Below are 24,584 nucleotides of genomic sequence, written 5' to 3' on the forward strand. Positions count from 1 at the left end.
ATGATATATTTTAAAGGCAACATTTACTTTTCTCTTTTTTCTTTTCCTTTCCTTTAAAATTAAGATATTCTAAAGAATGTTGGTAACTAATAGCCTTTGACTAATTTTTGTTTGGCTTTTTTCATACTATGGCTATTACTAACATTCTTTCTTATAGTCTCATAAAACTACTAAAGAACCATTTGAGAGTGAGTAATTTTTAATTTTAATTAATATTTAACTGTTCTTTAAAACATTATAATAAACACTTATATTAAAATAAAATAGCTTACACCTCTAATAATACATAGTGAAGTATCCCTTTATCATTGTCTGTTTGGAAAGCTGAATTGCTTTAGTATTGTCTGTAATACTAAATGCAATATTAGACGAGTAAACTTGAGAAGGGAACTTGAGTAAACAGTCATTCATATTCTTTTTCAGCTTAGTCCCTTTATTATTCCGGGGTCGCCACAGTGGAATGAACCGAGAACTTATCCAGCATATGTTTTACATAGCGAATGCCCTTTGAGTAAACATACATTTTAGTATTTCAAGATTTCACAATGTGTCAATGACTTATAATAATTTATCACCCCTTGGGAAAAAATAAATATATATTTACACTTAGTGCACATGCATCCAGATGAGTGTTCTTTGTACTGTTAATAGTATTAATTAGTACACGTCACTTTGTAAAACAATTATGTTAATTAACAGTTTCTGTATTTGGTGATTCACATGTTTTTTTCAGTCTATGTTGTGAATTGCATTATGGGATGTTGATCTCTGCTCTGTCAACTTCTGATGTTTAAAATTAAACTCGATAGTTTAACAAAGTGACTATTAATGACATTTTAGTTGTTTGAATGTATGAGAAATAATATACAGAGGACTAAGTCAGTAAAATAAAAGAAAATGTACATTGAAAAAGTTATTCAAAGCTGATTCCTTGGATTTATATTTTTTTTTAAGTTGAGTGGTTATAAACAATTTATTTGGGTTGAATTTAAACAAACAAATTAAGTTAAACATTAATAAATTTAATTTATTTGTTTAAATTCAACATATAAATATTTATTATTTGCAACAATTTAAAATTTTCAGTGTACTGGCAGTTTATTACAAGGTTTTTGTAGCATATACAACACCAACCCAGACAATACATCATTATAAAATATTAAAAATGTCAATAAAAGTCACTTTTTCCAACTTTTCAAGGTTAAAAGGCCAAGGTCCTATAATGCAATTCAAAATAAACAAAATTATCACAAATGACAGAAAACTGCTCATTTATGGACATTTTTACAATATTTGTCAGAAGTAGTTCTTACTTAACTTTAAAAAGCGAATAAACCTGTTGTAACTGAAGTGCTAAGTTGATTTCATTTTTATAATTACGCAGATAGATCATTTACTAAATAGTTTTAAGGCAACAGGTTTACTCACTTTTTAAGTAAAGCCAACTAATCGCTTTTTTTACAGAGTAGCAATTGTGCATGTGCAAAAAAAAGTGATTGTAAATCTAAAGAAAACTGAAGTAATTGTACTAAAACAATGCAATCAACTTTGTATTGGGTAAATAATCTGATTAATGGCAGTGAAGTTCAGCTTTCATTTTCAAATGGCAGCTGAACATAAAGAATGTTTAAAGAGTTAACTGTGTAAATAATTAGCTGAATATAAAGGCCAAGTCTTGCTCATGGTTGAAGTGCCTTGACACAGTTTAATTACTTGTTTGTTATGGTTGTTGTTGCTGATCTTGTTTTTGTCAGATCCTGTCCAAGGACTTTAACTAGTAATGAAAAGCTAATTCATTTAACTTTAAATGGATATTTCACTCCAATTTAAAATTACTTACTATTTACTTCAGCTCAAGTGGTTCCTTTTATTTATTTATTTATTTATTTATTTATTTATTTATTTGTTTGTTGTTGTTAAACACAGTATACTATATATATATATATATATATATATATATATATATATATATATAGTTGAATTCAGAATTATTAGCCCCCCTTTGATTTTTTTTTCTTTTTTAAATGTTTCCCAAATGGTGTTTAACAGAGCAAGGACATTTTTAAAGTATATCTGATAATATTTTTTTGTCTGCAGAAAGTTTTATTTGTTTTATTTCCGCTAGAATAAAAGCAGTTCTTAATTTTTTTTAAAAAACATTTTTAGGTCAAAATTATTAGCCCCTTTAAGCTGTATTTTTTCGATAGTCTACAGAACAAACTATCGTGATACAATATCTGGCCTAATTACCCTATCCTGCCGAGTTAAGCCTTTAAATGTCACTTTAAGCTGTATAGAAGTGTCTTGAAAAATATCTTCTCTCCGTTACACAGAAATTGGGGGAAAATAAACAGGGGGGCTAATTATTATGGGCTAATAATTCTGACTTCAACTGTATATAATAATATATATAATATATCTATAAATATTTTGATAAAATGTGAGAATGTATAATGTTTTTTTAAAAATTTGAAACCGGTAACCACTGACATCTATTTGACAAACAAATACAATAGTCAATGGTTTAACTTTTAGTTTTAGGTGAACCACCTTTATGGTCATTCATAAATCAACCTCCGGGAAAATAAATGAATGATATAGAGCAGGCATGTCCAAGCTCGGTCCTGGAGGGCCGGTGTCCTGCAAAGTTTAGTTCCAACCCCAATCAGACACACCTGGGCTAGCTAATCAAGCACTTACTAGGCTTTCTAGAAACATCCGTGCAGGTGTGTTGAGGCAAGTTGGAGCTAAAATCTGCAGGACACCGGCCCTCCAGGACCGAGTTTGGACACCCCTGATATAGAGTCATACACGGCAAAAATGCTTTTCTTACACAGCCTTTTTTCTTCTTTCTAGTCCCAATATCTAAAAATTCTTATATCAAGAAACATTTTCTAGGCAAGCAAAACATATTGTCTTGTTTTCAGAAATAATATGCCAAAATGAAGTGAGTTTTTCCTGAAAACAACTAAATCTGCCAATGGGGTATACAAAATAATCCTGTTTTTCCTTTTGACATAAGATTATTTTGCTTACCCCATTGGCAAATTATTTTGCTTGTTTTAAGGAAAAACTCACTTTATGTTGGCATATTATTCTGAAAACAAGACAATTTTGCTTGTCCAGAAAATTCTTCTTGATTTAAGAATTTTTTTATATTTGGAGTAGAAACTAGACAAAAAAAAATCCAAGAAAGTGTTTTTTTGCAGTGTAAACACTGACGAAAGGCTGAAGATGATAACCAAAACTATTATAATACATTATATTTAAACTAGCCTACATTATTATCATTTGAAGTCCACACTATACTAATGGCAACATGTTTTCAGAACCAATTCAATTCAATGATTAAAACATTTACCAAATCCAGTTTTAATAAAGTTTTATTAATCTCAAGTATATGTAGAGGTATAGTTTACCAAAGTGAACATTTCCTCACAATTCCCCTCACAATTACTCACACTTAAGTGGTACACATTTTTAATTATTCTGAAGAAACCAGCAACCATTGATATCCATAGTAGAAACAAACAAACAAACAAACAAACAAACAAACAAACAAACAAACAAACACGCAAACAAACAAAAATACAAATACTATTGAAGTGAATGGCTGCTTTATTCCAACATTCTTCAGTATATCTACGTTTGTGTTGAACAGAAGAAAGACATTTAGACAAGTTTGGAACAAACGAGTGAATTTGTTCGTTTCATTTTTGGGTGAACTACCCCTTTAAGGTTTCCGTCCGACTGCTAGCCTGCAGTGCTCGCTTAGCATACATTTAACATCAACAGCACGCTATGTTCTTGTTGCGAACAGGCGTTCAGCTGGGGTTCTACCAAACATCTTTGCTTTTTAAGAACCACAAAGAAAAAGGGTTAATGTACAAATGTACTTTTTGAAAAACTGTTCTTTAAAACACTGAAACCATTGTCCTGCAGAGTTGAATAGCAACTCCAGCAAACGTGTCTGGTTTGTATGGTTGGATGTTACCACAGAACAGTGGCCCTCTGGGAATGGATTTGGACACATAAAACTGCTTTATAAAACTTATAAGGTTGGCCTGTAATGTCTTTTTTAAAATGCAGGTGGCAGTGTGCTCACTAGAAAATTTGTACTTCTTGGAAGCTGGATAAACATTTTGTAAACATCTCGGGACCACCCTGATATTTTGGAACTGAAAGTGCTTTTTTGGAACCTGTTCTGACCTCACATTTTCAAATTCCAGCCTCAGAAGTTTAACGATCAACAATGTTCCCAAAGCCACTGGATCCTCGTGCTTCAGGCCCCTGGCATAAAAGGAAGTGACTTGCAAGACAGAACATTAATCTCTCCAAAGGACCTTTTAGGCACTGCACAGGCTAGGAATCACAGCGGCTCAATAAAACCCTGTCACATAAGGGCCAAATGTGCTCCAGGTTTGTGGCACAGCGAAGCCATGAGCCTGCTTCTTTGATGAGCATTTGTGATTTAATTTAAAAATAAAATCCCAAACTTTATTAATCTTATAGCAATTTTTGTTTCTTTAAACAACTTGGATTAAACTAATGTAATGGATTACTCCTTTACTCACTCACTCACTTTCCTTCAGCTTATTCCCTGCTTTATCAGGAGTCGCCACAGCGGAATGAACCACAAATTTCTTTGTCAATTGTTTTACCAACAGATTCCCTTGCAGCCGCAACACAGACAGGAAAGTCCACAATATAACCATAACAGTTCACCTAGTGCATTCATTCATTTACTTTTCAGCTTAGTCCCTTTATTATTATTTTATTATTACAGTGGAATGAACCGCCAACTTATCCAGCATATGTTTTACGTAGCGAATGCCCTTTCAGCTGCAACCCAAAACTGGGAAACAACCACACACACCCATTTCACACACATACACTATGGCCAATTTCATTAATTTATTCATTTTTTATTTTCGGCTTAGTCCCTGTATTAATCTGGGTTCGCTACAGCGGAATGAACCGCCAACTTATCCTGCACATGTTTTACACAGCGGATGCCTTTCCAGCTGCAACCTAACACTGGGAAGCACCATTAACTCTGGCATTCACACACACAGATACACTACAGCCAGTTTAGTTTATTCAATTCACCTATAGCACATGTCTTTAGATTGTGGGGGAAACCAGAGCACCTGGAGGAAACCCACGTGAACACGAGGAGAACAAGCAAACTCCACACAGAAATGCCAACTGATCTAGCTCGAACCAGCGACCTTCTTGCTGTGAGGCGATCGTGCTACCCACAGCTGTTTACTTTATTCAATTTACCTATAGTGCATGTGTTTGGACTGTGAGGGAAACCAGAGCACCTGGAAGAAACCCATGTAAAGATGGTGAGAACATGCAAACTCAACACAGAAATGCTTTCTGGTCAACCTGGGACTCGAACCAGTGACCTTCTTGCTGTAATTCAACCGTGTTTTGTTTTGTTACTTTTTAGTTTAGCAGATTTTTAGGCTTGAATATTCTTCAAACACTTAATTTTTAAATATTTTAAAACACTATATATTATGCATTAAAACTTTTAAGATTACACAATACCAAACTTTGAAGTCCATATGAAAAGAACAAATTTGTATGGAACCATAAGTGAAAACATAAACAATGTCAACCGTTTTTGGCATCCTCCAAATGGATGCCATCCTAATCTGAAACAACAACAACAACAAAAAACTGCCCACATTGGAACATTCCAACAATTCAGGCAGGCAGGAGAGTAGTGTAGAATGCTGATGTATTCATTCATTCATTCATTCATTCATTTACCTTTGGCTTAGTCCCTTTATTCATCAGGGGTCGCCACAGCGGAATGAACCGCCAACTTATCCTGCATATGTTTTATACAGCGGAAGCACTTCCAGCTGCAACCCAGCACTGGGAAACATCCATACACACTCATTCACACACATACATAGGGCCAATTTAGTTTACCCAATTCACCTATAGCGCATGTCTTTGGACTGTGGGGGAAACCGGAGCACCCGGAGGAAACCAACGGGAACACAGGGAGAACAAGCAAACTCCACACAGAAATGCCAACTGGCTCAGCTGGGACTCGAACCAGCAACCTTCTTGCTGTGAAGTGCAGTGCTAACCACTGAGTCACCGTGTCACCCAATGTTGGTGTAGTTCTAGTAAATTAAAATGGCTTCAGTTCAGTATAAATGTCACTGCTGAAGTTCAGTTTATTTCAGATCAGTGTGCAAATGTCACTGCTGAAGACAGTCAAGTTATATTTGATTCATGAACTGTGAACTAAACAAAACAAACAAGTATAAAAACCATATTCAGGGAACCAACAATTAATAATTCTTCTGGTTTTAAATAAAATATTTATTAATTTATTACTATTTTATTAATTGGAGTAAAACAAATAGAAATATGCAACAAAAATGCTGAATTTAAACCTTAACCTTTATTATATATTTATACAACAGTTCTATCTGGTTCACAAATCTGATTGGCTGATAGGCGTGTGATATTCCTGTTATAACAGCACTCATACAGCCTCCTCACCCTTCTGTATTACTCCGCCCATATAGAGTGACAGCAGATCAATACAGTTTGACAAATATTGCAGCTGTTGGACAACATAACACCTTTGAGGCTTTTTAGGCACGACTGTAGTTGTTTAGATTGCAGCAATGCAGTTTATTTATAAGTATAGTGTTTATTCTAAATATTTATCATTTTGGAGATACAGCGCGTCAGTACCATCCATCAACCGGTCATACTGAGCAGTGCAAAGACGATTGATGCTCCGCCACAAGTTGACGATGGTTGATGTTCCGCAGTCCTGTCGTTAGATGAGAAAAACTCATCGTAATAGAGAATCATTCAAACGCTAGCTCTAAAGTGACGCTTGTGAAGTAGCATCGGTTTCTGTTGTTCTGATGTCAGCTGCAGATGTGAATAAACAGAGGAAGAAAGTAGTCCCTCATACAAAAGAATTTTTCAGACTCTCCGAGTTTGATTTTCTTATTTATATACACGATTATGGGGTTAGAGGTTAATTTGCATCTGTCTATCTATCTATCTATCTATCTATCTATCTATCTATCTATCTATCTATCTATCTATCTATCTATCTATCTATCTATCTATCTATCTATCTATCTATCTATCTATCTATCTATCTATCTATCTATCTATCTGTCTGTCTGTCTGTCTGTCTGTCTGTCTGTCTGTCTGTCTGTCTGTCTGTCTGTCTGTCTGTCTATCTATCTATCTATCTATCTATCTATCGATCTATATATATTTTTTATCTATCTATCTATCTATCTATCTATCTATCTATCTATCTATCTATCTATCTATCTATCTATCTATCTATCTATCTATCTATCTATCTATCTATCTATCTATCTATCTATCTGTCTGTCTGTCTGTCTGTCTGTCTGTCTGTCTGTCTGTCTGTCTATCTATCTATCTATCTGTCTATATATATTTTTTATCTATCTATCTATCTATCTATCTATCTATCTATCTATCTATCTATCTATCTATCTGTCTGTCTGTCTGTCTGTCTGTCTGTCTGTCTGTCTGTCTGTCTGTCTGTCTGTCTGTCTGTCTGTCTGTCTGTCTGTCTGTCTGTCTGTCTATCTATCTATCTATCTATCTATCTATCTATCTATCTATCTATCTATATATATATATATATATATATATATATATATATATATATATATATATATATATATATATATATATATATATATATATATATATATATATATATATATATATTCTCCCTGCATTCGCGTGGGTTTCCTCTGTGTGCTCCGGTTTCCCCCACAGTCCAAAGACAAGCGGTACAGGTGAATTGGGTAATCTAAATTGTCCATAGTGCATGAGTGTGTATGGATGTTTCCCAGAGATGGGTTTCAGCTGTAAGGGCATCCGCTGCATAAAACATGCGCTGGATAAGTTGCCAGTTCATTCCGCAGTGGCGACCCCGGATTAATAAAGTAACTAAGCCAAAAAGAAAATGAATGAATGTAAATATATATATATATATATATATATATATATATATATATATATATATATATAAAATGTGACATAACACCACATATTCACAATTTTGACCATACATATATATATATATATATATATATATATATATATATATATATATATATATATATATATATATATATATATATATATATATATATTTTTTTTTTTTTTTATATATATATGACATAACACCACATATTCACACTTTTGACCAATGCTATAAACAATTGAAACATTTGAATATATTTTCTAATAAGTTTAATGAGTTTATATTTATTCATATTTTAGCAGTAAGAAAACACGATGCATGTCACACATTGTTATTGCGTACACAAAACTGTCCCCATGGAAACATTTGGTGTTCGACTAAACAACATATTTACTTCTAAACGACACCGACGCAGAGTCAACGACAAAAACTACAACTCCCTACACGTCCTTGAGCGGAACGGAAACTCGCTGGAGAAATTGGCGCTGATCTATCCGGCCCATCTCGCCTGCTCTTCCTTTCGCGCCGGTAGCCGAAGAATCGAGCGTCCATGTGCGCAGCGCCCGGGACTTCATAGACCACTGAGCCTTCCGAATCCGAGCCAGACCGCGACCTTGCAATGGATCTCAACACTTTGATCGAGGCCCTTCGGGGCACCATGGACGCAAATTTGCGTGAGGCCGCAGAGAGACAGCTGAACGAGGTAAAGTGATCGGATGATGATGGTGGCGCGCCTTGGGCCTTGCGCAGCGGGAAAGCTCTTGCCGCTATCTGTCTTTCTCAAAATAGATATTTTGCAAATGTATTATGTTAACGCATAGCCTTCCAGCCATGTATAATATGAGTTAACAATACCCCAAAGATTCAGTATCATATAGTTCTTAGGTTTTGTAACACGCGCTAGCAGCCTGTGCCTGTGTACTACGTCACCGCGATAATGGCTCGCGCAAGTGTGATTGTGTTAAACAGCCTAAATGACGCTTAATTATAACAAGACTTTGAAATATTATTGGAAGTACATAATGTTTTATATGTCACTATATTTTGAAGTAAAATACCGATACATGTGAGTGTATTTAAAGCTGTTTATGTGCTGTCCGCGAATGTGCTAGCGCGTGAGATGCTAGGCGCTAGTCTCACGTGTCAACATGAGGCAGGAGGCTTGTTGTCATTTCAATCTCTAACGTTAAATAAAGACTTTCACCAACTTAACCTACTTACTCTCTGATAGCCATACTCAAACCAATACGATGACAGGTTGTATACTTGATAGTGTATTAAATGTCAATGTTTTTTAGGCCCGATACATTAGCAAGCTGCGTCAGTATTATGAAAGAACTTTGATACCAAGCTACAGATCGCGTCATTATGATTGGATAAATATGTAAAACTTTATGACGACGTCTTATTTGTTGTGATTATCACGTTATATGAAGTGTGTGTATATGTAAATGTTTACTCAACATGGCGCACAGAGCTTTTACTGGCGTTAACAGGAACAAGTTTGATTTGAACAGCGTGTAAGTAAATTCTGAAACCTACATGGTATTTCATGGTACTTACTGTAGTGCATATTCAAAAACGGAAGTGTATTTTTAGAAGACAGTTGTTGACAATCATTATAGACGGTGGTTTCCGTCGAAACCTCATAAAATTTATAATGGTCACAGTAGCTTGTGTTTTTCCTATGGTTATACTGTGGTTCAGGTGGCATTAATAATATTAGCAATGGCAATATATACTGTAATGGACAGACACAAAAAATAGCTACTTTTTTTTGTAATGCACTTGTTATGATATGACCCTTTGTCATTGTTGTACCATGGTATGACCACTGTACTTTCTAAACAAACAATACCTTGTAAAACCAGTGTGTGATGTAAGGGTAGTTTTACTTTCAGAATCTGTTTTAATATATCTGTACTTGGTTTGTCAAGATACCATTAATTCATGTTACAATACCAGCTGAAGTATCTTGTTACCAAGTAGGCATGGGCCGGTATAAGATTCTGATGGAATAATAACCTTGGATAAAAATATCACGGTTTCACGGTATTGTAATTACTGCTCTAAAATATATTCTTTTAAAATGTTTTTCCCCTTTGAACACAATATATTTTATTTTGAGAAACATTTAAAAAAAAACCTTGTTTTAAAACCTTTTCCAAACCGCATTATATCTTAAAAACGGTTATTGTCCCATGTCTAATACCAAGTAGTATTGCAATACTGCATAACTCAAATCTATGAAATAAAGAAAATTGTCAGAAATACTATATTTTAAAATGTTATAATAGGCCTACTTAAATTGAGTTCATAATTCCCTTATTTTTGAAAAAAGTATTGTTTTCATGTCACTTCACCTAAAATGTATTCCTTTTGTTTATTTTGTAGAAAACTGACCAGCAAAAACACTTTAAAATAAAGATACAAATTATACAAGATAAAACTAGTTGCAAAAAAGCATTATTTCAAGAAAATTGGGCTATATGAAGTAGGCATGGGCCGGTATACGATTCTGACAGTATGATAACCTTTGATAAAAATATCACGGTTACACGGTATTGTGATTACTGCTCTAAAATACAGGGTGGGCCATTTATATGGATAAACCTTAATAAACCTATTGGGAATTTTACAAGAAAAACAATGGTGTGCTTGGTTTTAAACGTAACTTATTCTTTCATGAGTTCTTTACAAGCCCCCTCACATATACTAATGTGCCACAAACAGGCCGTTAATATCACCAACCATTCCCATTTTATTAAGGTGTATCCATATAACTGGCCCACCCTGTATATTCTTTTTAAATGTCTGGGTAAAAAACAATTTTTTTTCCCCTTTGAACACAGTTTTATTTTATTTTGAGAAACATTTAATATATTTTGGGGCAGTAAACATGTCAGGCTAAATAAATCTAATCAATCATTGACTTTTGCATCATTAGTTTCTATAACACAGATTTCATTAAAATTTAAAATAGCATATTAGATATCTTTTCTGCAAAGTAATTCAAAATTTCCCTTTGTGAGTCGCTCTTTTTAAAAGATTGCTGTGGTTGTTGTAGCTACTAAACCATATTGACAGGAACAGAAATGAACTGATTCAGATTTAAACTAAAGAGTCAGAAAACGTGCAATAGGCTACCATATAAGGCGTGAATTCTACACAGTTCTGGAACCTTAAAGGGCTCAACAGACTTTTAAAATAAAATAGTTTGTTGCACAAATGTGTGAGTGTTTTAGTGACTTTTCACGGTTGTTGGTAGATCGGATATGGTTGCGGCCGGAAGTCAACGAGAATTATTTATATTATTTATGAAATTTCTCATTTATTGTATTTTATTAATGTCTACCCCCAACCCTTGACCCAACCGTCACAGTAACGTAAAACAGTTGTTGTACCGAGTATTATTTGTGCTATCTCTTAAATTACCCAATAATTAGTATTTTTTTTAACGTCTAAACCTACACTAACCCTAAACCCAACCATCACAGTACTGTAAAAATACAAATTAATGTAAAAGTGTCATAAAAAAATACTGCTATATTGATGTGCATATTGCATTTCCTGCCAGCCACGTATCCGATCTAGACTTTACCTTTTCCACATTGCACATTATGTATTGTAGACAGTCTGTTAATGACCATACTAATGTTTACAAACAACAGTGGCACCGCCAGTATTTTGAAGCCATAGTATCACGATACTACCATAGTACCGGTAAACCGTGCAACCCTAACCTGTTTTACAGAGACAGAGCAAGTATTTAAATGTGTCATTCATCAAAAAGGTAGTTTTTATACAAATGTTCACTTTGTAGCACAGCATTAGCGTACATATTAATATTTAATTCAGTTCTTCTGATTTCTAAAGTGTCCATTAGTTTTAGGATGTTTTCTGCATTGTGTTTTTGTATTTGCTTTTTTATATATATATTCCAGGAAAAGGCAGTTAGTAGTTTGTTAGACAACTGGTATTATGTGGTATCCAGGCACTTCAGTTTGTTTAATAGTATTGCAGGACCAGCAAGTCTCATTTAGCAGTAATCCATCCATAAACTGTAGTTGTGTTACTTGAGCAACATGAGTAAGACAACACCTGAGAGACCAACCCTTTTAGAAAGCCTACTGTTTTTGCCCAGTTTTTGGTGGATTTGTTAAATGTAAAGTGGTTTTGAGAGTTATTTTTAAGAGCTTAAAGGGAAAGTTCATCCAAAAATGAAATTATTTTTCATAAGATACTCATCTTACACTTGTTCCAAACCTGTTTGAGTTTATTTCATTTTTTTAAATGAAGGAAGATATATGAAATACATGTTCGGAAAACATAACATCGATTTACATCCATAGTAGGGACGATAACCACTTTCAAGATTTCTATCAAAAATTTCTGTAAAACCGTTCCTAAGGTATGTGTAGGATTATTTTTTTTAAATGTACTTTTACTTTTTATTTATTTATTTATTTATTTATTTTTTTTTTAGGACATAGTATCTCTAGCAGAAAAAAATATCCAAAGATGCTGTTTTAAATTGTAAAGAAATCTGTGTTTTTTTTTAAATTAATGAAGACAGCAGAATTCTATGATTCATTTTTATTATTTAGCCTGACATGTTTACTGTATAAAATATGTAATGTAAAATATAAATGTTTCAAAGAATAAAATATATTGTTTTCAAAGAGGAAAAAATTGTTTTTTACCCAGACATTTAAAAAGAATATATTTTAAAGCAGTAATCACAAAACTGTTATATTTTCATCCAAGGTTATCATACTGGCAGAATCTTACACCGGCCCATGCCTAATCCATAGTTTTTTTTTTTTTTTGTTTATTCTTAAGAATATCTTGTTTTGTGTTCAACGAAATTTATGAAAGTGTAGAACCACTTATTTGAGTGTAAGTAAATGGTGAGAATTCATTTTTGGCTGGAATTTTCCTTTGAGGCACAGCTACAAAGTAAGAAACACATATCAGGTAAATGGGTGAAGTAGAAGTCATCAACCATGTGACCTCAACAAACTTCCAAGGGGGGGGTAGTGGGATGGGGGGGGACCATAGTAAGTTTTAAAATAATTATAGATGTATATTTTATTTGAAATTTACTTCAAAACATGTACTTATTTAAAATTGTTTCATTATTTTTGTTTATGAATGTATAGAAAAAAAGAATTGTTTTTAAGTATAATTATATACATCACTGCTGGGTGGTATAGCCAGAAATTGAATTTAAGATATTGTTGGCTTACATTGTGGGGGAAAAAACAACAAATGTGCGCCACATTGTGACCATTTCTTTGTTTTACAAATTCATTTCTCAGATGTAAAATGGCCTGCAGGTAGCCCGATTCACAATTTACAGACATAAATGTTTTTTTATCAAATCATGACACCAATATCTTAAAGTGAAAGTTCACCCAAAAATCTTAATTTCCTGTTATTTACTCACCCACAGGTCATCCAAAATGTTTTTTTTTCTTTTCAGTGAACAATAAAGATGATTTTTAGCAAAATTAGTGGTCCTTGGTGATCCGTATAATGGCAGTGAATAGTGAAGGGTATTTTAAATAAAAAAAAAAAACCGCGTACAAATCGATGCTCTTAATGACACACTGAGGTGTTGTGAAGAAATGATTGGTGCGTGTAAGAAATTGAACATTATTTACAATATTATTAGCTTTAATCAACAGCCTGGGCAAACCGTTCTTGGCGATTGTAGTCCTTTACAAATGTCCTAGTGATGCAGCCACTGAAATCTATCAACATACTGCATCATTAAAGTGACAGGACTACAATACTCATGCACCAAAATCTGTTTGCCCAGGCTGTGGACTAAAGTGAATATTTACGTTCAATTTCTTACACCAATCAATCGTTTTGCAATCACGAAACATCAGTATTTTTTTTTTTTTTTTTTTTTTAAATAAGGAGTCATGGCTATTAATTTGGTCTCATTTATTTATTTGTTTATTAACTTTGGGCGAACTATCCCTTTAGCAGCATTCACAAAGCAAAAAAGAATGAAAAACGAGCAATTCCAGCATTATGGATGTGACATTTGCAGGAAAAGCTTAAACATAAATTCACATAGAAAGTATATGATAACATTGTATTGAAACATCTGTTTATAAATTACAAACCTACTAGCCACAGAGTTATTAAAATATTAATCTGTAAACATTTTTAATATTTTAAATTAGAAATATCCGATTTAGATTTTTGCTTCTAACGATTGTTATGAGATAAACGATTATTGCATGATATACCACCCTCTTTCCAGTTGTACACGTGTAGCTCTGCAAAGCTCACTTTCACATGAAAATGACTAAAAGCATGTGCTGTAAAGTAACGTTTGCAGCACGGGATGTGCATCATCTAACGATATCTTAATGCGAGCGCTTTAATGGTCAAATACATGCACATTTGTGTCAGAGCGCGGTGTTTAGTGATTATTCATATTAACTCTCATTTGTGTAATAAACAAACGAGTTGAGAATCAAAAGACATGTGAAAGAGAAACCATATCAGAGCTGCACTATTCTTAAAGTGACAGCCCGCAATATTCCTGCTGCCGCCCGTTTTTATCATTAATCAAGAAAATCCCTCATTGCTCTTGACTGAAGGACTTTTGTAGATTAAAGTTTTTTTTGTCTTACAGTGAAGATGTTTAAAGCACAGTTTATTTCATATTTTTATTCTATTGTATTTATTTCCCTTTCCTTATTTACAGGGAGGAAAATCACTGTGCATATATACAGTTAAAGTCAGAATTATTAGCCCTCCTGAATTATTAGCCCCCAGTTTTCCCCCAATCTCTGTTTAATGGGAATATTTATTTTCAGCCCATTCTTAAACATAGTTTTAATAACTCATTTCTTTTATCTTTGCTATGATAACGGTACATTATATTTTACTAAATATTTTTCAAGATACTAGTATTCAGCTTAAATTGCGATTCAAAGGCTTAGTTAGTGTAATTAGGCAAGTCATTGTGTAACAGTAGTTTCTTCTGCAGACAATCAAAAATATATATTGCTTAAGGGGGCTAATAATATTGAGCTATTAAGATGGGTTACAAAATATTTAAACCTGCTTTTATTCTAGCCGAAATAAAACAAATAAGCCTTTCTCTTAATACTGTGAAAAATTCCTTTAAACATAATTTGGGAAATTTATATATAAAATGACAAATTCACAGGAGCGCTAATAATTCTGACGTCAACTAATAATCATTTTGAATAATCGTGATTACAATTGACCAAAATAATCGTGATTATGATTTTTCACATAATTGAGCAGCCCCACAACATACTTTGTAGAAATTCTGTGAATTAAACTGCACAACCTAAAAGAAACAATGCTAATCAAAAGGAAAAGAGTCGACTTTCTATAGAACAAACATGATTGACTTTATTTTGTTTTTGCATTTATGAGGAAAAAGCTTTATGGATGTGACATCTCTTCGTTATGGATGTGACGGATGAGAAATTGGCCCTTGTGTGACTTTGGTAAATGAAATACAATTGTTGAAAACAGTGACAGATATTTTTGAGTTTTTACAGTAATGTAAAATACAAGACTACAAAAAACCTTCGCTATTATGGTGAAAACGTAATTTTTTTTCATGGCAAGGTTGGCATTTGCATGGAACTGCTCACAGATCTTCTAATAAGGGCAGATGTTAAAGTGCCATTCAGTAAAGAAAGTTCTAGCTGTGATGTCTAAATGAATTTATGCAAAGCAAAGTGCACTTTACAAACACTAATCTTCCATTTATCGAAGATTCAAATGTGCTCAGTTTTGTTGACGTTCATTTTAGCACCACTGGAATATTTGTGACTTGTCATTTTGTCATTGCACCGCTTGATAAGTCTTTCCAGAATGCGAAACGGTTAGAGTTTTCAATTTGGCAGGCCTTGGAGTCAAAAGGTTGAAGAGCACCGAAGTGTAGGATTGATACCGGCTGTAGTCTCCTGTGTCACAGTCACTAAGCTGGCCGGGCTCCAAACAGCCCATGTGGACAGCAGGCCTGGATTCCTGTGTGCTGACGCTGTGGTGGTCGGGTGAGAACGCTGTCATGGCATTTCAAGCTACGTGCGTTTATTCAGAGCTGGTTACAAAGGAATCACCACAGGATTATCTCTAGGCGTTCTGTGACTGTTTATTGTATGGCCAAAATGAAATGTCTGTCAATTTATATTATGCTCAATCGTTTATTTCGTGGTGTCACACAATACATTGTAATGCTTTTTTGTCATTTTACATTAGCAGAATATTACACTCTGTTACTGGCTTTCAGACAGAAATGGGAGCATTGTGAGAAAGTTGCTATCTTGAAAGTACAATGTTCACATTTTATATTTTATTTAGTGCTTTTTTTGAATATATTTTAAAAAAATGTAATTAAACATTTGTCCTGACGTTCTAAATAAAGTGAGAAATATGATCACATTTGAATGAGTAAAATTTAGTATATACTTTTAAAATAAAATAGTCCTTTCCATGTTGTCAAAGTATATCAACTTTTAATTAAATAAATTTACAAAAAAATTGGTACATGCTGTTATGTAGCTATGTGATGACTTGTATTGTGAAATTAGATTTGTCTTATCGCCCAGCTCTAAGGCTGTGCGTCCACTGAAATGGTTTTGTGATGCAGAAAGATTCTAAAAATGCTCAGCTGTTAAGGTTTTTGCAGCGCAGTGTTTTATTTATTTATTTTTTTATTTTATTTTTTTAGTTGGTTGTAGGGATGCTCATAATAACCAATTAATCGTTAACCAAAAGGGTGCATTTTTAGCCGATTAATAGTATTAGTTAATGATTAAAAAATACTGTATTTTTAAAGTTTTGCTGCATAAGGGGCTGATCACAGCGAACGCATCTTTTGAACGGTTTACTAACTGCCATGGGCATTTTGCGGCACCCTGTGCGCCTTGTGTTTTTGCCGTTGCGCAAGTTGTGTTCGCAGTTGAAAAAAAACTCACCTCTGTGCGGAAAAGGCGTGTTACGACAGTCGTGTCTCTTTCATTCTTCAATCAAATGAAAGCAGAGATAGGGTTTTCGTTGTTTAAATGCATATTTTCTGTGGAGCATCGATTTGAGGCCTAGTATTGTTATTTGACAGGGAAAAAAAAACAAAAACATGATTGGACAAACAGCATATGCCGCTTCTTAAAAAGGAATCGGTCAGTGCTTTCATTTTGCAATCTAAACTTTTCATCTAAGTGAGATATATAGGGCAGGACTATTTATTTATTTATTTTTTTTTTATTTAATTTATTCTGTTTTTCTATGCTGTTAGAAACGCTGCTGGTGCTTGAAGATGTGCTGTTGTTAATATTTTCTATATGCTGTTGTTCACATGTTAAAATAAACCAGTATTTTAAAATGCAGTATTTAATGTGTCTGACACAATGGACACATCAATTTAAAAAAAAAAAAAGTAACAGTGACAAGTTAATATCCGGTTAATGAGCAAACGTTGGCAAAATTAACCGAAATGAGCATCCCTAGTTGGTTGCTTTGAGACTGAGTTGTAACGTCTGATTTACATGGGGCATCAACGTCAATTCTTCCTATTCACTTTGAGTGGGTGACATCAAGCGTTGCCAAACTTAATTGTGCATCCGTCGGCGCTGGATGGGATGACTGACTCAATGACACTGATAGGCGCTGTACTTTTCAATTTCCAACAGCCAAAATGATTAGCCTGTAAAATGCCACTATTTGGTATATGTACTGCTAGTGTTTTTCCCCTACCGTTAAACTTCTGATAAACGGTTAATGTGAATTTCATGAGGTTCCTTTTACAGCATCGATGTTGTATTTAATGTAATTAAATATAATCAGTTAAATAGACTTAAGCATTCAAATTGTTCATGTAAAACTAGATGAAAAGCTGTTTAAATGCAAGCGCTGTCAGGATCAGCAGGCTAGTGCAGAAACTCCATTGGAAATACTGGGGTGAAATAAATGTTCGTATTTTAAAGACATGGCACGGAACAATGAAATTTAACGCAGTAGTGCTTGTACGTTCTGAGACCCATCTTATTTCGTATATTAATCAGGCAGTGAAGATCAGTGACTTTTATGGAAAACAGACCTTAAGTGGCTCAACAGTTAACCGGAAGGTCTTGAACTGCCTTACTGAAAATTAAAAGCCCTTCTGCATATACCCTATTTGGGGAAAATCATCAAAAGGAAGAAAAACACTGATATGGCCATAAATGGTGACTCTTTATAAATTGTAATTAAGTTGGCTAGATGTGAGTGGCTTTTTTTCACAGAAGTCTTAACCTGACTACTAATTTGTGTTATGTTAATGGTGTTTAGTGTCAGAGTCTAGATGTAGATGCGGTGTTTGTTTGGAAGTAAATTGCAAGGAGTTCCTTGAAATGCTGTTTCAGTTCCGCACAGTTTGTAAACTGTTCATCGTGTCAGTTAATAGAAAGTGTGTACCATAGTACACTATTTGTACATATGGTATTTTCTGGAATATATTTTATATTTGGAATATGTTTATAATATGAAACTTGCTGTGATTTATTCCAGAGATCCTTGTGTGATGTAGATAATGTCAAAAAATGTGCACAGATGTAGTCTTTAAATGCATTTTCTTTGACTCTCTTGGAGTTTATTATTTCTGTTTGTTTCATACAGAGTAATGTATAACTAAAATATAAAATATTCAAATGTAAATTGCCACTATATTTTATCTGTTGTTTTTTTTCCTATCAAAAATATATATTTTTTTGATCCGATGTGACTTCTAGTTTATCGTGATTTATGTTCCAGAAAAAATGGCATCCATTGATCTGAGTGCATTTCTACAGTGTAAAAAAAAAACTTCTGCATTTTGGATAGGAGTGATTTCTCAATATGCTTTTATGACACATTTGTTTAAAAAAATTGTTTGGGTCATTTAGGAATCATCACATATTTTTAAACTACACTTTTCTTCCTTGTTGTAATAGTCTGGTAGTTTGGTAGCAAAAGTGCTAAAAAAAAAAAAGGTTTTCCTTTAGAAATGTTGTCCATTTGATTTAAAGTAGACGACAATATACGTCAATCATAACCTCTAATAAAAGTTTTCTTAAAGGTCCCGTGAAGTGCTTTGAAATGTGCATTTCTATTCGATATTTGACGTAATCTCAAGTGGCGAGACGGTGGAACCATATAGCTCCTCCCCCTTTTAAAAACAGCCAATAGTGTGATGTGAGTGCTTAAGCTCAAGCACATCAAAGGTGAAGCATCTTGAAGGGGGCGGGGCATGTCAAGATACTAGAGAGCATTAGATTGTCATGATTTGAGAAACTGGTATGAGGTGATGTGAATAAAACAGTTGATCCATTTAGACGGAAGTGATGAGCTACAAGCTTTACATCAGTTTTATACCTCTTAAACGGGAATTTTGTCACTGTTTTGGAGCACACTAAGTTAAAGATATCTTAAACTAACAATACTGATACTATCATCTTAAAAAACTTTATCTCATGGGACCTTTAAATTAGTTGAACAACATCCATTCTTGTCTTAGGACAATTTTGAGAAACGTTTTTGGATCCACTTCAATTCTTACTATATCTTATTCCCAAAAGCCTTGGATCAATCTAATATAAAAATAAGAGTTAAAGGTACAAATCAGAATCGCTTTTTCTGCCAGATTTGGCTTATTGAACTCTAACCTACATTTGATTACATTTTCGATTGTTTTCCTCTCCACAGGGCCATAGCCAGGTGAACTTTATGTCTACACTACTGCAGCTGACCATGACTGAACAGCTGGATTTGCCCGTACGGCAAGCAGGTACGTTTAAGATCCCGACTCTCTTCTCTACAGAAAGCAAACAGTGTTCCTCAGACTGCTGCTGTCACACTGTTGAAGATGAGTGTCTTCCCCACTGTCACTCCATGGGCCGCCCTGGTCTGCCTTTAGTATCAGATGTCATATGTTGACACAGAGCTGAGACATTCTGTCACTGCGTGTTTGAATATAGCAATAACACACACATATTTGTCAATGAAGTCAAGGGAGTAGATTTTACAGATATTTCAATAGATTTCCTGAGATAATGAATACTTATTTGTGACCCGGGACCACAAAACCAGTCTTGTGTTGCACGGGATTAATTCTGGTAAAAGGAAAAAATGATCTGTTTTTATTTTAGGACAATGATTAATAGAATATTATGTACAAATAATATTCAATGAAGACATTTAGTATTTTTTCTACTCTAAATATACAGTAGTAACCTTTAAAGTGGTTCAAAACCTTTAATAAAAGTTGTCCAAAAACTATTGAACAACACTCAATCTTGTCTTAGGACAAAATGTTCAAATTTCAAATGTTTGTAGAAAACTACTAACTTCAAACTTCTGTAGGCAAAAACTAAATTTGATTAGTAATATGCATTCCTAAGATTTGAATTTGGACAATTTTAAAAGGAATTTGCTCAGTACTTAGATTTTTATTTTGGATCCCTCAGATTTTGGATTTTTATATAGTTGTGTATCAGCCAAATGTTGTTCTATCCTAACAAAAACCATACACTACCTGACAAAAGTCTTGTCGGCAATCCCAGTTGTAAGAGCAATAAATAATTACTTCTAGTTGATCATTTGGAAAAGTGGCAGAAGGTAATCATCCCAATCATCACAAACACTGCAGACTACCTATTGGAACCCGCATAGACCCAATATTCTCACAGATATCAGTCAAGTTTGGTGAAGGAAATATCATGGTTTGGGGTTACATTCAGTATGGGCGTGCGGGAGATCTGCAGAGTGGATGGCAACATCAACAGCCTGAAGTATCGAGACATTTGTGCTGCCCATTACATTACAAACCACGGGAGAGAGCAAATTCTTCAGCAGGATAGCGCTCCTTCTCTTACTTCAGCCTCCACATCAAAGATCCTGAAAGCAAAAACGGTCAAGGTGCTCCAGGATTGGCCAGCCCAGTGACCAGAGACAAACATTGAGCATGTCTGGGGTGAAACTGGGGAAAAAAACTTTATGAATAGTTTATCTTACGAAATGGGTAATAATAATGAACTATTTAAGTAAAATAAGTCTTTTTGCTTTCAAATAGAATAAAGACAGAATGCATGGATTTTACTGCTACATAAGTGAACAGTGCATAACATTAAAATACATTTAAGATAAAAGATGATCCATTTAATTAAATGGGATTTCAGAGTAAATGAAGGTAATTCAATGTTGTGCTTGGGGAGAAACATCCAACCAAAACCTGTCCTTTAAAAAAATAATACTATAGTATACGATAACTAATAGCATTTGATCTGATGTGATGGAGTATATTTACAAGTATATATTTTGTCATTGCCACATTTGTAAAGTACTGGAAAAAAGTTAGAAAATGCACCAAGAAAGTGTTGGAAAATGTGTAAGAACGCATTTATGGAATGTTATTTATGACTGTTATGGAATCTCTTTTGAAGTCTAGTATTACTCACAAAAAGTGACTTTACCTTTTATTATATAGCCAATCCTTCTTTTGTGACTGACAGTTGTGAAACGCAAACAGTGTTCATAGCTGAGTTAGGAGCGTCTCACAGTACATTCTTCAAGGAGTTTGAGTTCTCAGTATTATAAAAGGAACTTGAGAGAGAGAGCGCGAGCGAGAGAGCGCTGTTTTTTTCTTTTAATTATGACTCAAACTGTTGCTCTTTTGTTACTTGGGGCTTATGATTTCTGTCACTCATTATCTCTAGAAGTGCTCTGAAACTATTTTTCACAGAATAAAAAAAACAAACATTGTCGTTTAGTTATATTGTAACCAGTTTTTGTGAAGCAATTATAGTTTTATTTGATTTACAATCTATCCTATTTTTGTTCCAATAACAGGGTTCCCATGGGTCATGAATTTTCTCAAATATCTGCATTTTAGTTATCTGTTGAAATCCGTTTTAGTTTTTTAGTTTTTTTCGTCCAAGTCTGGATTATTAGGGATTTTTGTTTATTTAAATTTGTACTTTCCATTTATCAAAATGTAACTTCTCTGTACTCTGTTTTTTTTTTTAATCACATTTTTTGCCAATATGTTAGTTTAGGATATTTTTCAGTGCCTTTTTTTTTCAACCGACAGTGCGTCAACCATACTTTGTAACCAAGTTCCACTTGTCATGCAGGTAAAAACATGCTATGTAGCTATAATGTTAGCTATCTAATCATAAAATAAATAAATAAATAAATATATATGTAGCCGATGTTGGTAGTTAGCATAAGTGGTCTCTGACAGATTTGGAAAAATCGAATTAGCCATTCAGAGGGTAAGATTCATCCACAAAGCTTCAACGCCAATTTCTGGTGTAAAAATAAGTATGAATGGTCTTTGCATGGTCCATTCAGGGCTTCTATTAAGTGTGTTCTGCTGCATGTGATAGTTATGCATCATCTGACTTATATTTACTCCAATTATATAGTGAAGAGGCTGGATTTGTTTGGATGGTCTCTGTATGACCGTTTTGACAACCAATACCACTTTTCATAAAATCATCTTAAAAATAAAATCAGTTCCAAATTCGATGATGCATCATATTTCTCAAAGATGTATTTTAATTACTGTATTGTTTTGTGGCACATTCCTGATTAGATGAGACTATAATGGAAGGTTGCAATTGAAAAGCTGCAGAATTTATCATCTGACCACAGTTTGCCGTTCGCATGTGCGACTGCGGATCATTCAGTCACATTCAGGACTGAGGAGAGTTGCTGATTCAGCAGCAGCAGCAGGCAGGATTACTCGCTTCCTGCTCTATGAACCCATCCACCATCAGTCGGCTGTTTGATTGTCTCCAATATAACTCATTCTGCCCGTCAGCTAATGCTGGATACATATTCAGCACTCGCACCGTCTTTGTGTGCTTAAAGGAACACTACACTTTTTTTGGAAATGAGCTCATTTAACACCTCCCTTAGTTGAACCGTGGAGTTTTTGCAATTTTGATTCAAACCAGATGATCTCCATCTATGGTGAGAGCACTATTAGCTTAGCATAAACCATTAAATCGGATTAGACCATTAGCATCTAGCTCGAACAAAAAAGGTAATTTTTAAAAAAAAATCTTGACTCCGTGACTACATTATGTTCTAAGACCAACAGAAACTTTTTTTTGGCTGGTATGGCCAAGAACTGAATGCTGTGCTGGAATGATTGTAGTTCCTAGTCATAATGCTCTAGAAAATAGCAACTTTCTTTGTTCACTACAGAATAGTCTTCCAACTTAAATTGGAAAATAGTCAGAAATTTTTTAAGCGAGATGCTAATGGTCTAATCTAATTCAATGATGTATGCTAAGCTAAAAGGGCTCTTGCCAGACCATTAGGTAAGCTGAATGGATTAAAAAATGGTAAAATTAAACAGTTTAACTCCAGAGACTTTTTTTTGCTGGAATGTGTGTTTTTCAGATTATCTTGGCCTAGAAAATAGTAACTTTTTATTTTTTTCCCCATTTTAGTATACTTCAGAAGAGTCAAACTTAAGTGGGAAAAAATAATCAACTCTTGTCATTTTTTAGGCGAAGATTCTAATGGTCTAATCCAATTCAATGATTTATGCTAAGCTAAAAATGCTCTTGCTGGACCCATACATAAGCTGAATGGGTTAAAAAATTGTTAAACTCAACTATTTAATTGCAGAAGACTTGTAAAATGTGCCTATTCGCAAAAAAAAAAAAAATGTTTCTTTAAACCAATCACACTTTATTCTACTTGTCTGCTTGCTGGAAGAGATGAAGGCTCCAGATGCTAAGTGTGTCTAAATATATGAGCGTTTGTAGTGAAGTTGTGTGAATAGCTCTCTAGAGAGGCCTCAAAGACACCTGCTGGGGTTTTTCAACAGATGCGCAGCTGCATTGAGTGCCTGGCATAGTTGAGGCTTTCTCTACATCACATGGGCGTTCAAGGAGAAGCGCGTTCAACTTAGTCTTTATTTGCTCTATCTGGGCCAACGAGTTTTCAGAATCTCATGTTATCCTTTCATTTATATTAAAGGGATAGTTAACACAAAAATGAACATTTTTAACTTACCATTTAGGTTTTTTTCTGTTGAACACGCAACAATATATTTTGAGGAATATTGTGAAAGAAACAGCCATTTACATCCATAATCATTGCTCCGACTATGGAACACATTAGCTGTTTTCCCCCAGCATTCTTCAAAGTACCTTATATTTTGTTCAACAGATGAAGGAAATGCAAACCGGTTTGGATGAAGTAAATAATAGGAAAGTAATGACAGATTTGTAATTTTTGTGTGAACTATCTGTTTAAGGTCCTGTCATTCAAATACTTTTCACAGACGAAATCAAGTTGTTTGTATGGGAACCCAAATGATTGGAATTTTTGCGTCAAATGATACATTTTGCAATATTTAAGCTTGTTTATTTGCTTCAGTGTGAGCTGTACACACAACATACATGCATACATACATGCAAAAATTAAATAAATGGATAAAATAAAATGGATTATTATGTATAAATAAATAAATGCACCAATAAGGTATTTAGACTGGGGTCTACAGACATTGAAAAAT

The 24,584-nt window shown here is 34.0% G+C and overlaps 1 protein-coding gene across 1 annotated transcript in view; it reads left to right on the top strand.

Annotated features, from left to right (window-relative positions):
* Positions 1-8,514: 8,514 nt before the first annotated feature.
* ipo7 (importin 7) overlaps positions 8,515-24,584 on the top strand; it is a 48,512-nt gene continuing 32,442 nt past the window's right edge. The window contains exons 1-2 of the mRNA XM_056462326.1: positions 8,515-8,729; positions 19,754-19,835. Of these exons, the coding sequence (XP_056318301.1) occupies positions 8,646-8,729; positions 19,754-19,835 (166 nt within the window). The 5' untranslated portion in view covers positions 8,515-8,645. The remainder of the gene's footprint in view (positions 8,730-19,753; positions 19,836-24,584) is intronic.

This window comes from Danio aesculapii, chromosome 7 (genome assembly GCF_903798145.1).
Source record: "Danio aesculapii chromosome 7, fDanAes4.1, whole genome shotgun sequence".
Lineage (NCBI taxonomy): Eukaryota > Metazoa > Chordata > Actinopteri > Cypriniformes > Danionidae > Danio > Danio aesculapii.